Below are 15582 nucleotides of genomic sequence, written 5' to 3'. Positions count from 1 at the left end.
TTTTGCACCTGTATTTGCCTTCATGTCCTTAACCAAAATTGCAATGAGGGACAGTTTTGATAAACTGATATAATAGAAAGTTTGTGAAGACTCAATAAGGTGCTTTGTGTATATTATAAGTTACCACTATACTATACTGGTTACCATAGTTGTTTCCCAGTTAAATTACCTGCATTTGTAAATTGTATGATCTGATGAAGTTGTACACCTATAAATTAATCTAATTAATCTATAAATATAAACTGTATGATTCTGTTTTCTTTTTATCTTTTTATCTATGCAGCTTTAGTTAGCTGAGCTGATAACTTTTCAAAATATGAAAGCACTAAGGACATATTATCATAACCCCTTGCCTGAGCAATTTTTAGCTCACTCACATAATCTTTCTTTTTTTTTTTTTTTTTTTTTTTTTGTAGTTTAAGAGGATTTTAGTAATTAAAGAAATATGTTAAACTAATGAGATACTTTCTTACTAATGTAAGGTAAAATTTACATTTCTGGTTTGCTTTGTGTATTTTTATGCAATTGATCTTCCCTTTATATTAAAAGAAGAACTATATGCTGCTGTATCCATAAGACTATTAAGTTAAAAAATATCCATTTACTGGTTTTTGAAGCACTGGACTAAAAAGAATGATTTCTAAGAAAATCCAGTCACTGTTCTCATTTGTACAGAATTTTTAAGAAATGAAATTAATTCTGTTATTTTCATTTTGTGATAATGAATATGCATCATTTTATGTTTGTGACTTTATAGTCCCTACCTAGTTCCTGGTTCATCCCATAAATTAACATACTAGAGTGGTGACTTAGCCAACATTTGTAGAATGAAAATTTCTGGAGAAATTAGTCTTTTTTATAAAGCCAAAATGAAAAAAAAAAAAAAGTATTATAAAGTCCTCTTTTCTTTAAAAGCTTAAGGGAAGCAGGTAATTCTATTTTTGGCTGTTTTTTTTCAAAATTTACTGCTTCATAATGGACAAGCATAGGATTATTTAAAACTTTGTATTTGTCATATGTTTTTAATATGTTTATAAGAAGTATATTTATTTACTTAATCACTAGGCCAAACCCTATAGCAATAAAGTATTCTGCTGCAACATTTTAGAAAATACTAATTTATCCCATTATGGATAGTTTGTTGAACACTGCTAATATTCCATACCCATTTCAGCAGCTAAAGATTTAAATCTAGATTTAATATTTTTAAATAGTTTCACTTGTCTAAAATGTATGTATGTATGTATTATTGGGTAGTATTAGCAAATTCTGTATATTGTTTTTACTACAAATATTGTTCAACAAAAATAAGCATTTAACCCGGATACTATATAATGTCAGCATATACTTTGTTGTTACATATAATAAATTTGAAAAGAAACAGAAGTCAACTTTCCTATTTCAATGGGCTGATCCATATTCATTCCAGTATGAATCTCTATTGAATAAGAGATAATGTATGAAAAGCTGGCTTAGCTTCAACAGGTTTATAATAAAATTGTTACTCGATTAAATCCTTCTAGATATATTTTTATAAGACTAGTAAAGCATCCTTTGTTTTAGTAGCTTTACATTTGTTATGTTTAAAGTTCTATGTTGAATTATTCCTTTCAGGATTACCAAAGCCACTGTAAATACAATATTTAAAACACTTGTGGCAATTTTATTTGTAGGAAGGTTCAGTTAGTAAATGCATATTATCAAGAATTCATCCTCTATTTTAACTTTATACTGGAAATGCTGGCAATTTATTTTTTTAATTTGGAAAGACGAAACACAGCACAGCTGAGGTTGTGACTTTGAGAGCAGGCTTGGAAATTAATTGCAGGAATGTTTAGGTCCCTGACCCAATCCTATTACTTCTCTGATTATGCAGGTATGACCTATTATCTTCTAAATGAAAAAGACGTTCTTACATTTTTAAAAGTAAATGCATAATATAGATGTCTGTAGAATTCAAATGAACAAATCATCTACTATACTTTCCTAGGCTCCATTTTGCTCTCTGTCATTTCTTCCACAACTTTTCAAAGGGTACTAGTATCAGAGAAAGCTCAGTATGTCTTTTTTTGGCACCCTCAATGGCCTCCTGTTTCATCTCTTGGATTTTTTTTTTTTTTTTTTTTTGACCTCTGGAACACTACGATTTCATACTTGACCTAAATTAACATCCGGTGTGAAGAAAAGATAACTACATTTTACAGAAAACGAAATAACTAGATATAGCTGGTAACTGGGTTTGGAACTATGATTTATCTCTCAAATAAAAATCAGTGCCTGACACGGCAGTAATATTGCTTTATAACCAAACATCAAAGGCCTTAGGGCACTTAGCTTGATGTGCATTTGCCAAAAAATCTTAAAACATATAAATAACTTAAAAGTGTGGGAATCTGTCTTCTACACAACACTGTTTGAATATTAACGTTTTGTATTTGACTCACGTTACTTCAAGCAACTCAGTCCCTCTTTTAGCTTTTTAACCTTAACATTATACCCTTCTTAGCTCTTTCCTATGTAGATATATGTTTTGTCAGAAAGCAAGAACAGGTGTACAGCTACAGGTTTTTGAATTTCAGGCTTTTGAATTTACAGACAAATGTCTCATCAATCCACATAGTTTTTACCACTTGAAAAATCCAAATACTCTTCCATTTTAAAAGAATGCATCTTAAGCAAACTACCGTGAACTTTTCTGTTGTCCTACAACAGAACTGTTTACTGTGATAAGAGGATAATCATCTTAGATTTTGTCAACTTTTGTGAATTATCTCAGTAAGAATTTGGGCCTTTGAATGCTGGAGTCCATAGGCTCTACTATTTAAATAATAACCATTATTCTGCATCAATATGCTCACAAATCAGTTTGAGAAATATTAATAGACAATTTTTTATTATAGTTTAGTTTATTCATGGGCTTCATTTTTCCTGAATTGAAAACAGTTAATTTAAACTGATAATATATCATAATTGGCTTGAGATAACACACAATGTGAAGAAAACATAGCCACATTTTGAAGGAAATCGCTAGATGGCTGATAATTGCATTTGTGACTTTATAAATGTGGTTTTCATTCCAAACATAGTATTTTCCGTACCTCCAAGAGCTGATGCTTATATATTTTTAAGCCTGCCAGTGAAGAAAGCATTTCTGATTTTAACACCCTCCCTGTATGTTGAATCCTTATAGTGATAATATCTACATTCAGAGGACTAATCCACCTTCAAAAAAGAAAGAAAAGTAATTCCAAAAAGCAATGATTTGTTTTAGTTTACTTTAACCTGTAATATTGAGAACTACCCATTTGTAAGCACTGTGCTAAGTGCTTTGAAAACCTAAATAATGCAAAAGGCATCGTCTCTACCTGTAAGAAGCGTATTATCTCAGAGGAAAAAAAAAAGAAGCACAAATTGCTGTTCCTCTTCATTTAACCTGGACACCTTCTGAGCTTTCAGTATGGAAAATAATAGAATACAGGTCCTAATAAAATTGAGAGAATGTTTTCCCAGCAAAATATCACAGAATCACAATATTCACAATTGTGAGGAAAATTAGCATTTATCTAAGCTATGCTGCCCATCTGATAGGAAGAAACAGCCTTTTCTTTAAAGTACACATGCATTTTATATGGAATCCAAGTAAGTTTAACTAATTTTTGAAAACAATATTGAGTATTTCTTAATTACTGGTTTTCCTAAGGAAGTTTACTGTGACTGTATGTAATGTTTATACCCTGATACAAAGACGCAATCGCTCAGTGTGGAGAGAGACTAACCTCACCAAGTGGAATTTTCATTCTCATTCCTTTGGGGATGATTATTCTCAGTGTCATGACCAGAGGCTGACACCCAAGGGGTACTCTGCAGGAGTCTGGGAATGAGTAAGTGAATCTAAGGCTGTGTGGTGCATGTTCACCTTCACATTCTCACTCTGTATCTGGGAAACTTTTTGGCCATTTCCCCATCTCCTACAGCTGAACTGGAATATTCAGGCCCTGTTCCTGAATCACCCTTTCTTAAACTTTCCATTTTCACTCCATCCCTTGCCCTCTTTCTTCTGATACAACTTCCTAACACACCAGAAAAATGATAGCCTTGAGCGAAATCAAATCAAATGCATGGGGGGCTTAGCTGACAAGACTCATTAAAAAAAAACAAAACAAACCAACAAAAAAAAAAACAAAAAACCTTTAGGGTTCCTATTAACCCTCAGTTCACAGCATGAGAAAGAGTGACTTTGGTCCCTCCCTCACCAATTAAAGCCTGGTCTCAAGACAACTCTAAAATAAAACAAATGCTAGGAATAAAAGAAAGGCTGTGGTCCAAGTGGCACAGAGGAAAGCTTATATTTGAATCAGCATTAATTTCTGCAGTACTGGAGGTCATCAATAATCCATTCACCAGTCCTTGCATTCAGCACAAATATCACACTATACTAAGCACAGCAGAGGACTCACTCGTATAAGATGAGATGCTTGGAGAAAGGGAGGACTGGAGATGTTTAAAGGAGATTTGTTTCTTACATGGCTTTAATTTGAAATCCTTTCATTCTGAAGATGTCTGGATATTGAGATAGAACAAATGAAAGCAGTACATTCCTGTTACGGATTCAGCTGTGCATCTCACTTATTTGAAAGGCTTAATCAGCACACTCAGGAACAAGATGTGAGACATTTTGAGGCACTGCTTACTTGTCAGCTGCAAGATCAATAAAATGCAGAAGCCATTCTTTGCCGCACTCCAGAGAATGAGTTTGCAGAGTGAGAAGGACTCCACTTTGAAGCTATTTTATTCACATCCCACTTGGCCAAAGCAGAAAAGTAGCTCTGGGGAGGCACTTGAAGTTTGGCCCCAGCTAGCCCAGCTGCTCCTGCAAAACCTGCCAGGTGACTCACTTGCTCAGTATTAGTCTGAACAGCAGGGTGTCAGGTCAGAAGGCATTTCCAGTCTACTCAGACAATTCAGGCAATGTAGTTATTTTAAATGACTACGTAAAAGATGCCTGAAATCCTCTGGTAGCCAATGTTGAATGGACTCATTAATTTAGGATTATTGTTGTACCTGACAAAAGCAAGCACAATACCAAGGATGCATAAACACAGATCTTCCAGACAGGAAATGCAGACTACCATATTCTACTACCATATTCTATTTTTGTATTCAGCATTGATCGAATTGCCACTATGCCCTCTCTAGAGGTAACAATGGGGAATTTCAGAAATACCTGGTAATGCTGTGTGGCACCGATTTGAAAGAGAAGAGACTCAGACCACTACCAGTTACATTTTTTTAAAGTAATAAATAAGTGCTCTTCTTTACTCAGCATATAAACAATCGCTAAAGAAGGCCTCTATATCTGTGTACCTTTGAGAGTGTGTAAGTGTAAATGATTTTTAATTAAAAATGAAGTGTACAAATAAAATGCTACCATATTACCTGCCATTTGTATTGTTTATTTACCTTTCATATTTATTTTTTAGAAGTAATTCCCTCCACAACTATTTATTAAATGTTCACTAAAATTGAAGCTTGCTGCTAGATACTGTGAGGAGTATAATCTTCACCTACAAACGGGTTCTCTATCTTGTGGGAAAACAGATGGGCACTCATAAACATGTGGATGAGTTGTGGACCAGGGAAGTACTGGACGTGGTTTGAGCATAGAAGCAGATTTTCACATCTCAATCCTGTCCCTGCAGCCTGGTTGATATGAGAGATGTTGAGAGTAGCCCACCAAAATCAGTATAGCGAGAGAAGGAAGGCAAGACAAGCAGATCCTCCCACGTTCAATCCAACAGCAAGAATTATTTTTGATAAAATTTAAGAGAGGAATTTGGTCCAGTGGTGTTATTTGTGAAACATGGCCAATCTCAATGAAAGGAAACACCTATGTTTGCTCTCTGGAGCCTTTGAAACTCAGACACTCCATTTCTCTCCTCTACCTTGCATCTAATCATTACTAGTTCTGCTTACCTCTTAAATATTTCTAAACTCTTCCTCTTCTCCACACCTCTTTCAGGTCTGCATTATTTTTCACATGGACAACTGTAGTAGCTCACTCTTTGGACATAGTTTTGTCCCCTCTTAAATCTACTGTTTATGGCACAGTGGGAATGATCTAAATTAAATGAAAATGTGGTCATAGAGTCCTTCAAAAACTCCCCATCACTAACAGAACCAAATTCTATCATCACAGTCTTCCGCAAAATAATCTAGTATTTTTCTACTTCTGCACTTCATCTCTTAACCATTCCCCCACCAACCCATCTTGATCTTGTGATACTGAACTGCCTCTAATTCCCTCATCAGAGCAGCCTGTTCCCTGCCTGTATCTATCCTGTCTCCTCTCTCCACTATGCAAGCTCCTATTCTTTTCCAGGAATCATTTCCAGAGTCCCATGCTAGGTTATTATTCCTTTTTTTCTTCTCCCACTGAATCTTCTGCATTCACCATCACAACATCTGCCATATTATATAAAAGTGTTCTTATTTCTATGTGTCTCCCCATTACACTGAAGCCCCTTCAGGAAACCAGTACTGTAAACATAGCCAGCTCCTTCTTCCTGTTCGGAGATCAGACTTGGTGTAGCCTCTGATCACCTGACACCCACACTTGATTCACCCTTCTTTTTTTCCTTCATAGCATATACCGCTTCATGGTATTTTCTTGTTTAAGTGTTTGTTTATTATTTGTCTCTCCACTAGAGTATGAATCTTTTAAGAGCAGAGACCTTTTCTGCCTTATTTATCCCTTTGTCACCACTACCTAGAAAAGTGTCTAATATGTAGAAGGGCTTCAAAAAACACATATTTTCAAAACTGAATTAAATGAACAGATGGAGTAATGGATGGATGAGCATATACTTAGAGGTCAGTAAATTAATAAGAATGGAATTAGCCTATCCATATTAGATAAGCGGAATATAGGCCGGTGATGGTATCAGGCTAATTTTAGATTAAGATGTGAAAATCTACTTCTGTGCTCAAACCACGTCCAGTACTTCCCTGGTCCACAACTCATCCACGTGTTTATGAGTGCCCCTCTGTTTTCCTACAAGATAGAGAACCCCTTTGTAGGTAAAGATTATATTCCTCACAGTATCTAGCAGCAAGCTTCAATTTTAGTGAACATTTAATAAATATTTGTGGAGGGAATTACTTCTAAAAATAAATATGAAAGGTAAATAAACAATACAAATGGCAGGTAATATGGTAGCATTTTATTTGTATTTATTGTATTTTATTTGTAGGAGACACACACCACTATAAACTCTAGGTATTTAATTCTGTGACTGAATGCCTGTATTGGTTCATTCACACATTGTTATAAAGAACTACCTGAGACTGGGTCATTTAGGAAGAAAATAGTTTAACTGACTCACCATTCTGCAAGCTGTATAGGAAGCATGGCTGGGAGGCCTCAGGAAACTTACAATCATGGGGGAAGGGCAAAGGGGAAGCAAGCATGTCTTCCCATGGCAGCAGGAGAAAGTGTGAAAAGAGATGTGCCACACACTTTTAAACCACCAGATCTCGTGAGAACTCACCATTATGAGAACATCAAAGAGGAAGCCCGTCCCCATGATCCACTCACCTCCCACCAGTTCCCTCCCCCAAGACTATGGATTACAGTTCAACATGAAAGTTAGTTGGGGACACAGAGACATACCATATCAGTGCCATACATTGTCATGTACTGTTATAGTGGATCCCAACTTGTGAAAGCTCTGTTACATCCTGAATGTTACTAGTGATGTCTTGTATGTTCATTCCATGTTAATGTTCCTGTTGCCTCCCCTAGGATGTGGAAGTATGGATGCCTCACATAATATAGCAGAAGGAAAAGATCTGAGTCAAATTTTGGAGAATTACTGAACTCTCCACATTAAATTAGAGTCATCTTTTGCAAGCTTAACTTCCCTCCTCACAATTTTTCTAATTCATTAAATAGGCCTGATAACATTTTTTTCTTGAAGTATCATTTCAAAGATTATATGAGAAAACACATATAGGTACAATTTTCAAACTTCAGAGTTCTCATCTGACATTAATTACTTCATCAAATATCATTTCATATATCTTCTCTCATTTGTTGATAGTAAAAGCAATGTATATTTTCATATTATCTTTCTAAGTATCCTGTTATTAATTGTTTCAGGTCACTTAATCTTAGGTGTATAATCATTTGCATTCTGAATTGTAATTCCTTCACTGGTTTTTATAACTGTTGGATTTAATAGAACATTGGGGAAGTGGATAGCACAGGCAAAAGGAAATTGGATTTTGAACCTTTTATTGTGATGACATCCATTTGATTGTGGTCCACATGATTAGTGAAGAAAATCTGCTGTTGTGATAACTTTGCAGAGTGAAATAAATCTAAGGCTTGGATTTGCTTATTACTTTACTGTTTAGGAGGAAAAAAGCCCCCCATAACAATGTTCAGTGCATATTTATTGGGCTTTTCCTGTATACAAGCCACCATGAGCATCTAAGGATATAACAGTGAGACGTACATCGCTCCTACTCAAAGGGGGCTAAAAAGCCAGGATTACCTCAATTGAGGTCCTCTAAAGAGAAGCATGCAAATAACCTTACAGAACCAAGCTCATTATTTTTTCAGCAATTTATAGTTCCCAAAGCAAAGCTTTTATTATCTTCTTCACAATTGATAAATTAAGTGTCATCATAACCCCAATTTTAAAAAGTAGTAAAATGCAGAATCAGAAACTCAAAGCAGTACCTTGACAACTCACAGACTCACACTTCACTCAAGAACCCCCATCACAGTCACGCTTCCTTTGGTGGCCTTTTTTGAATATATGTAAGTGACAGAGTATGGTATGCAAATGTTGGAAATTGGGTTTTGGGGGAATATTTCTGTTTGTTTGTTTGTTTAAAGCAACAATATAGAATTAAGGACTGGTAATACTTGTAAATTTTACATCATGGCAATGAGATAGCTCATGCAAAAATACTTTGTATACGATATAGCCCTAAATAAATATATCATGTCAATATATATTATTTGAATTGTGGGGGGTTTTTTGTTTTGCTTTTTTTGTTTTGTTTTGTTTTTTGAGATTAAGTCTCACTCTGTTACCCAGACCAGAGTGCAGTGCAGGTTGCTCACTGCAACCTCCGCCTCCTGGCTTCAAGCGATTCTCCTGCCTCAGCCTCCCGGGTAGCTGGGACTACAGGCACATCCCGCCACGCCCAGGTAATTTTTGTATTTTCAGTAGAGACAGGGTTTCACCATGTTGGTCAGTCTGGTCTCAAACTCCTGATCTCAGGTGATCCGCCTGCCTCAGTCTCCCAAAGTGCTGAGATTGCAGACATAGGCCACTGTGCCCAGCCTGAATTATGGTTTTTTTTTGAAAGAATTAATATGCAGGACTAAAGGGCATAGCAAAGACTGGGAGCCTTATGGCAGAGTGAGTTGCGCATATATATTTTCAAAATCACTCATTGGTATTTGACTTATATGATAATACAACAGTTCAGAGCCAATGGGTTTCCTGATATGTTAGCTACTAAAGGGAGGCTGATAGATTAACCAACGAAGTAGAATTATAGGATATTGTGATTTGAGATGTACTCTCTGTTTTAAAATAGTTACAAATTCTGTGAAGATATCTAATTCAGCATAAGGTCTTAAGAGGTATGCAACTGAATGGCACAGAGTTATTTTTAAGTCTGTCCTACAGCTCATTAATCAATTCTGGCTCTCTAGCTCTGCTAGTCTACTTACTGGCCTACAATAAATGGCCTGCAATAAAAGATCTCCCTGCCTGCTTCATTTCTCCATCCAAACATTTTACAAACCAAGGACAAGATGCTTGAGACCCCTTTGATGACAATATTATTAAAAAGCTAGGCTCCTGCCATTATTAAAATCACAGTGTCATCATGAAAGTTTCTTAGTACGTTTATGAAGTCTGTAAAGATCTTGAAGTTTAAAATGGAAAGCAAAATAAGGGTCCAAAGATTTAATATCTGAACTTTTAACATTATGTTTTTGGGAATGTGAAAACCAGATTATTATCTGCAGCTCTTAAGACTTCAGTTCTACTAATGAATGGCTTCTTAATTTAATGATTCTAAAGAGATATAGTGTACCTTCATAAAGTGCTAAACAGTCTTAATTACATGTTAAAAAAAGATCTTATTATCTAAATTTATCATACCAAGTAACTTTTTGTCAATGGCAAAGATGCAATTTATACTGTATTGATATTGTCTTTACTAATACAGTCTGATGAAGATAATTACTCATCCATATATTTTTATCTTCTTTATAAAAAAAAAATTAAAAATTTGAAAGCCGTCAGAGCTACTTACTATCTGAGCATGGAATAGAAAAAGAAGCATGTTTATGACAATTAAAAACATGGTTAACAATGAGAAATATCTTCCTAACTTTCAAAAATATTATAATTCATCTGCTAATTTTTTTCATGTTTTCAACCTCAATCTAAGTGTAAACATTTAATTACTGACAACCGTTGGATTTTGATAATAATTAAAATCTAAAATGTACTTGGTCATAATCACCAATCAAGTTGACGTGCATATACTGATATTTAATAGTGGCAATGAACTTCTTTCTTATTTTCAAAAATTCTGATAAATTATTGTAGTATATTTTTATAATACAATTATTGTATATATTATACAAATTTAAGTTGGCAAAATATTCAGTATAGTATATGAAATGTTAATGAAATTAAGAAAATATTTTCATTATATCATATCCCTACTTATTCTGAATTTTCAAAACTGAATTTAAAAGAAATGTACCTTCTGCTGAAATTTTATAAAGCAATTAAGAATTTGTATATAATTTTATATATAATACAAATATATATGTAATTTTTAAAGATGGATTTACCTCCATTTGTAATTTGAAAAACTAAACACATTTGGTATCTGAGAACATATCGTTTGAGCATAATGTGCTTTAATCTTAGTATTTTAAAATTTCATCGGAAAATTTTCTTAAGTTTCTCAGTTGCAAATTTAAAGATATACATGCAGAAGCCCAATATGTAGAATTGTGAATTTGGAACTAAAGTGCTAATAAGTATTTTAATATCTTGATTTACTGAGTGACACATTGTCATGTATAATGTTGTCAAAGAGTTTACCTGCTCTCTTTATAAAAATAATTTGTCTACATATATTTTATAATTTATAACATATCATGGGGTATTATAATAATATTTTAAAATGTTAACAGATTTACCCATTTCCCTTTTGTTGTGGAGGCATAACTGATCGTGGCTATAAAAATTTAAGTTATAAAGTTTATAGACATGAGAAATGCTAAATCAATACAAAAATGACTGACAAAAACTCAGCTTTATGATAACCAAGAAATAATGGATGGAAAGATATTTGTTGAGAGCTTATAATTTCTGAGGCATGCTAATCTCCAGGAAAATAAAATATGAGATAAGCCTTTCAAGAGCATTATGCTTTTGTTGACGTGATCAACAACAAAAAACTATCAGTACAGACACCAGAATCATAATGCAGAAGGGAAGTGTCTATTTAAAGTGACTACTTTCAAAGCTAAGAAAGAAGACAGTGTCATGAGAAGCAAGAATTGTTTCCTTAATGTAGAGATCAATAACAGATCTGTAAAGGAGATGAGGAGTAAATGGCATGGTAGTGCAAATTCAAATCATTAAAAAAAAAATCCTGGCCGGGCGCGGTGGCTCAAGCCTGTAATCCCAGCACTTTGGGAGGCCGAGACGGGCGGATCACGAGGTCAGGAGATGGAGACCATCCTGGCTAACATGGTGAAACCCCGTCTCTACTAAAAAAAATAATACAAAAAACTAGCCAGGCGAGGTGGCCGGTGCCTGTAGTCCCAGCTACTTGGGAGGCTGAGGCAGGAGAATGACGTAAACCCGGGAGGCGGAGCTTGCAGTGAGCTGAGATCCGGCCACTGCACTCCAGCCTGGGCGACAGAGCGAGACTCCGTCTCAAAAAAATAATAATAATAACAAATAAAAAAATAAAAAAAAAATCCTATCAAATCTAAAGACATATGTTGTACATGCATTATTTCGAATATGTTCATACTTTTTCCTGTTTTTGTTCTCAGAATGCTCAGGCCCATTGGGAATTGAAGGTGGAATTATATCAAACCAGCAAATCACGGCTTCCTCTACTCACCGAGCTCTTTTTGGACTCCAAAAATGGTATCCCTACTATGCACGTCTTAATAAGAAGGGGCTTATAAATGCGTGGACAGCTGCAGAAAATGACAGATGGCCGTGGATTCAGGTAACAGATGGGATGGGACAAGGTTAATGTTACAAGTCATTTTTAAAGGATTCTTCTGGTCATTTTAAAAAGCAGACAAGTGAGAACTCAGTGTGACTCTTCCTTATGGTCAGAGGAAAGGGTAATTTAGTGAAGAGTTCAAATTAGCTCACAATTCTGATAAGTAAAAAACATGCACATTCCATTAAGAAGCTGGTTAAAAAGATCAAAAACGTTAAAAATATTCAGGTGTAAATACCACTATTTTAAGGTGCATATCAAAGAAGGAGACTTTCTGTATTCTGTGTGTTCGTTACCACTGTGTTAACATTTAGCAGCAACTTATGATACTTCAAGAACATAAAAATTACATCTATTTTTTTTCTACCTCTAAGAAGTGGGTCCACAAATGCAAGTATAAAATATACCATGAATCATAGTAACAATACCTCAAATGCACCTTCTTTCAAGCTGAAGGTGTTTCATTTCATAGTGTTATTCATTCTCATCAACCAGGTGTTTTTTAAAACGGGAGAAAACAACAATATACTGAAATATTAAGTGATTTCCCAGAGTGGGTAGCAAGGCCTGCAGCTTATATTTCTGTGCATTTCAATGCTTTTTGAGCATTTAGATGAACTATGTACTAGGAGTACAGAAAGATGATCAAAACTGGTGCCTGTGAAACAGTAAATCTCTGTTGGGGAAAGCACATTAGTAACTATCTAACAAATTGTTGATGTGTACTAAAGGGAGGAAGAGTTCAGTATACTGTGGTCAGAGGAAGAATCCATTAATTATCTTGAGAAACACACCTGGGGCAGATAGCTTTTGAGCTAGACCTGAGAAGGATGGCTTTCAATAGAGACTAAACATCCAGGGAATAGCCTGATCAAAGGTGCTATGTGACAATCTGGGGAATATTATGCAGAAAATCATGACTTGAGTAAAGGTTGCTAGAGGGATATGTTCAAATGTAGTGTATGAGTTTGCTGTGTTTCAGGTGTCATACTAAAAGGTATTAGCCTTATTTCAGTGTAGTAGGGAGATATTGCAGAATTTCGATTAGTTTAGGTGATTGATCTGTTCTATCTGTTTACTACATATTTTAAGTCAAAGAAACATGGAAATCCCTGATGTGACATAACTATACAAGGACTAGTTTACAGGCATTTGGTATAAAGGAAAAATGATTTATGGCTAAGAGGCAAGGCTTCCATAAATGAAAAACTGGGCCAAAATCTCCTTCAGATTCTTTCTTTGTTCATGTTTCTTAGGCATTCTTATATGTCTCATAAACATTTCTTTTATCTATAGAGCTCTATAAGGTTATGTGAAGTTCTTGTTTTGTTTTATGAATTTATATTTACATGCATTTGTTAAAATTGCTTCTTAAGTTATACTTGACTTTTTCAGTCTATAGACACGTATGCAAAATGAACTCCAGATAGTGAAAATGGCACATCTACACAGTTTTGATTGCACTCGTGAAGGATCAATTAAGGTTTAAAATATGCATAGAATAATAGAAAATAATTATATCATATTTACTAATGAATGATCATTCCAGAGACATTTTTAATCACTCTAGTTGAAATGCATTTGTAGGACTGTGGTCATGATAAAACTTTAGACATTAATATTCATAGCTGAAATTCAGAACTGTTGAGAGATGATATCGCCAGTTTACATCAGGGTTTCTGTTTGACAAATTATGTTTGTGAGCCTCAATGATTGCCATCTTTCTATAAACCATAAATAGCATGCTTTTGCAACATTTACTCTGAGAAACACCTTATTAATGTTTCATATCCGATTGTTCACTTTACTTTGTCCCAGTATTGCCTACTTAACACTATGCATCATTCTTCCTTTCAAAGTATTGCATGATGTTTAAATTCCCTTTATCCCAGTGGATATAGGCAGAAATAACCTTAATCGAACAGGATAGTGGTCAACACTGACAGAAATTTAGATTTATTCTCTTAAGAACAATAGTTAAAACTTATTTTACTTTTAAGGTCAGTGGGATGATGATAATTTGCTTTTGGTCTGAAAATGATAATGCACTCAGAGAAAAACAGTTAAAGTAAATATGAAAGGTTTTATATTAGAGTAAGAATCTCAAATATAATGGGTGAAAAACTAAAAAATATTGTTATTCAATAAATATTTAAGAATTATATTCAATGTATTCATTTTATAATTGTGTTCTTTGATAATATATTTTTAATGTTATTTTTTACAAAACTTTACCAATTTTCTTTTTTTTTTTTGAAACTTTTATTTTAGATTCAGGGGTACATGTGCAGGTTTGTTATATAGGTATACTTCATGTCATGGGGTTTTGTTGTACAGATTATTTTGTCACCCTGGTATTAAGCCTAGTATACATTAGTTATATTTCGTGGCCCTTTCCCTCCTCCCATCCTTCACCCTCAGGTGAAGTCCCACTATCTGTTATTTCATTCTATGTGTCCATGTGTTCTCATCATATAGCACCCACTATAAGTGGTGCTAAGGGAAAACATGTGGTATTTGGTTTCCTGTTCCTGCATTAGTTTGCTAAGGATAATTAGTTTGCTCCAGCTTCATTCATGTTCCTGCAAAAGACATGATCTCACTCTTTTGAAGCTGCATAGTATTCCATGGTGTCTATGTATCACATTTTCTTTACCCAGTCTACAATTGATTGGCATTCAGGTTGGTTCCATGTCTTTGTTATTGTGAATGGTGCTGCAGTGAACATACGTGTGCATGTGCCTTTATCATAGAACAATTTATATTCCTTTGGGTATATACCCAGTTATGCTGTGACTGGGTCGAATATTAGTTCTGTTTTTAGTTCTTTGAGGAATCTTCACACTGCTTTCCACAATCACTGAACTAATTTACACTCCCACCAACAGTGAATAACCATTCCCTTTTCTCCTCAACCTTGCCAGCATCTGTTATTTTTTTTTACTTTTTAGTAATAGCCATACAGATATTGTACTTTTTACAATATCTGACTGTTGTAAGATAGTACCTAAATGTGGTTTTCATTTGCATTTCTCTAATGATAACTGATTTTGAGGGTTTTTTTTCTTTTTCCTGTGATTGTTGGCTGCATGTATGTCTTCTTTTAAAAATTGTTCATTTATGTACTTTGCCCACTGTTTAATGAAGTTGTTTGTTTTTTCTTGCAAAGTTAAGTTTTTTATAGATGCTGGATATTAGACCTTTGTCAGATGCATAGTTTGAAAAAGTTTTCTTCCATTCTGTAGGTTGTCTGTTCACCGTGTTGATAGTTCCTTTTTCTGTGCAGAA

The 15582-nt window shown here is 34.5% G+C and overlaps 1 protein-coding gene across 2 annotated transcripts in view; it reads left to right on the top strand.

Annotated features, from left to right (window-relative positions):
• EDIL3 (EGF like repeats and discoidin domains 3) overlaps positions 1–15582 on the top strand; it is a 455143-nt gene that overhangs the window by 281607 nt on the left and 157954 nt on the right. For both annotated transcript variants that reach the window (XM_028849561.2, XM_001082527.4), the window contains one exon: positions 12113–12294. In XM_028849561.2, coding sequence (XP_028705394.2) covers positions 12113–12294 — 182 coding nt within the window. The remainder of the gene's footprint in view (positions 1–12112; positions 12295–15582) is intronic.

The sequence above is a fragment of the Macaca mulatta genome, chromosome 6 (genome assembly GCF_049350105.2).
Source record: "Macaca mulatta isolate MMU2019108-1 chromosome 6, T2T-MMU8v2.0, whole genome shotgun sequence".
NCBI lineage: Eukaryota > Metazoa > Chordata > Mammalia > Primates > Cercopithecidae > Macaca > Macaca mulatta.
Note: the sequence above shows the minus strand (reverse complement) of the source record. Positions and strands in the feature narration are given on the sequence as shown.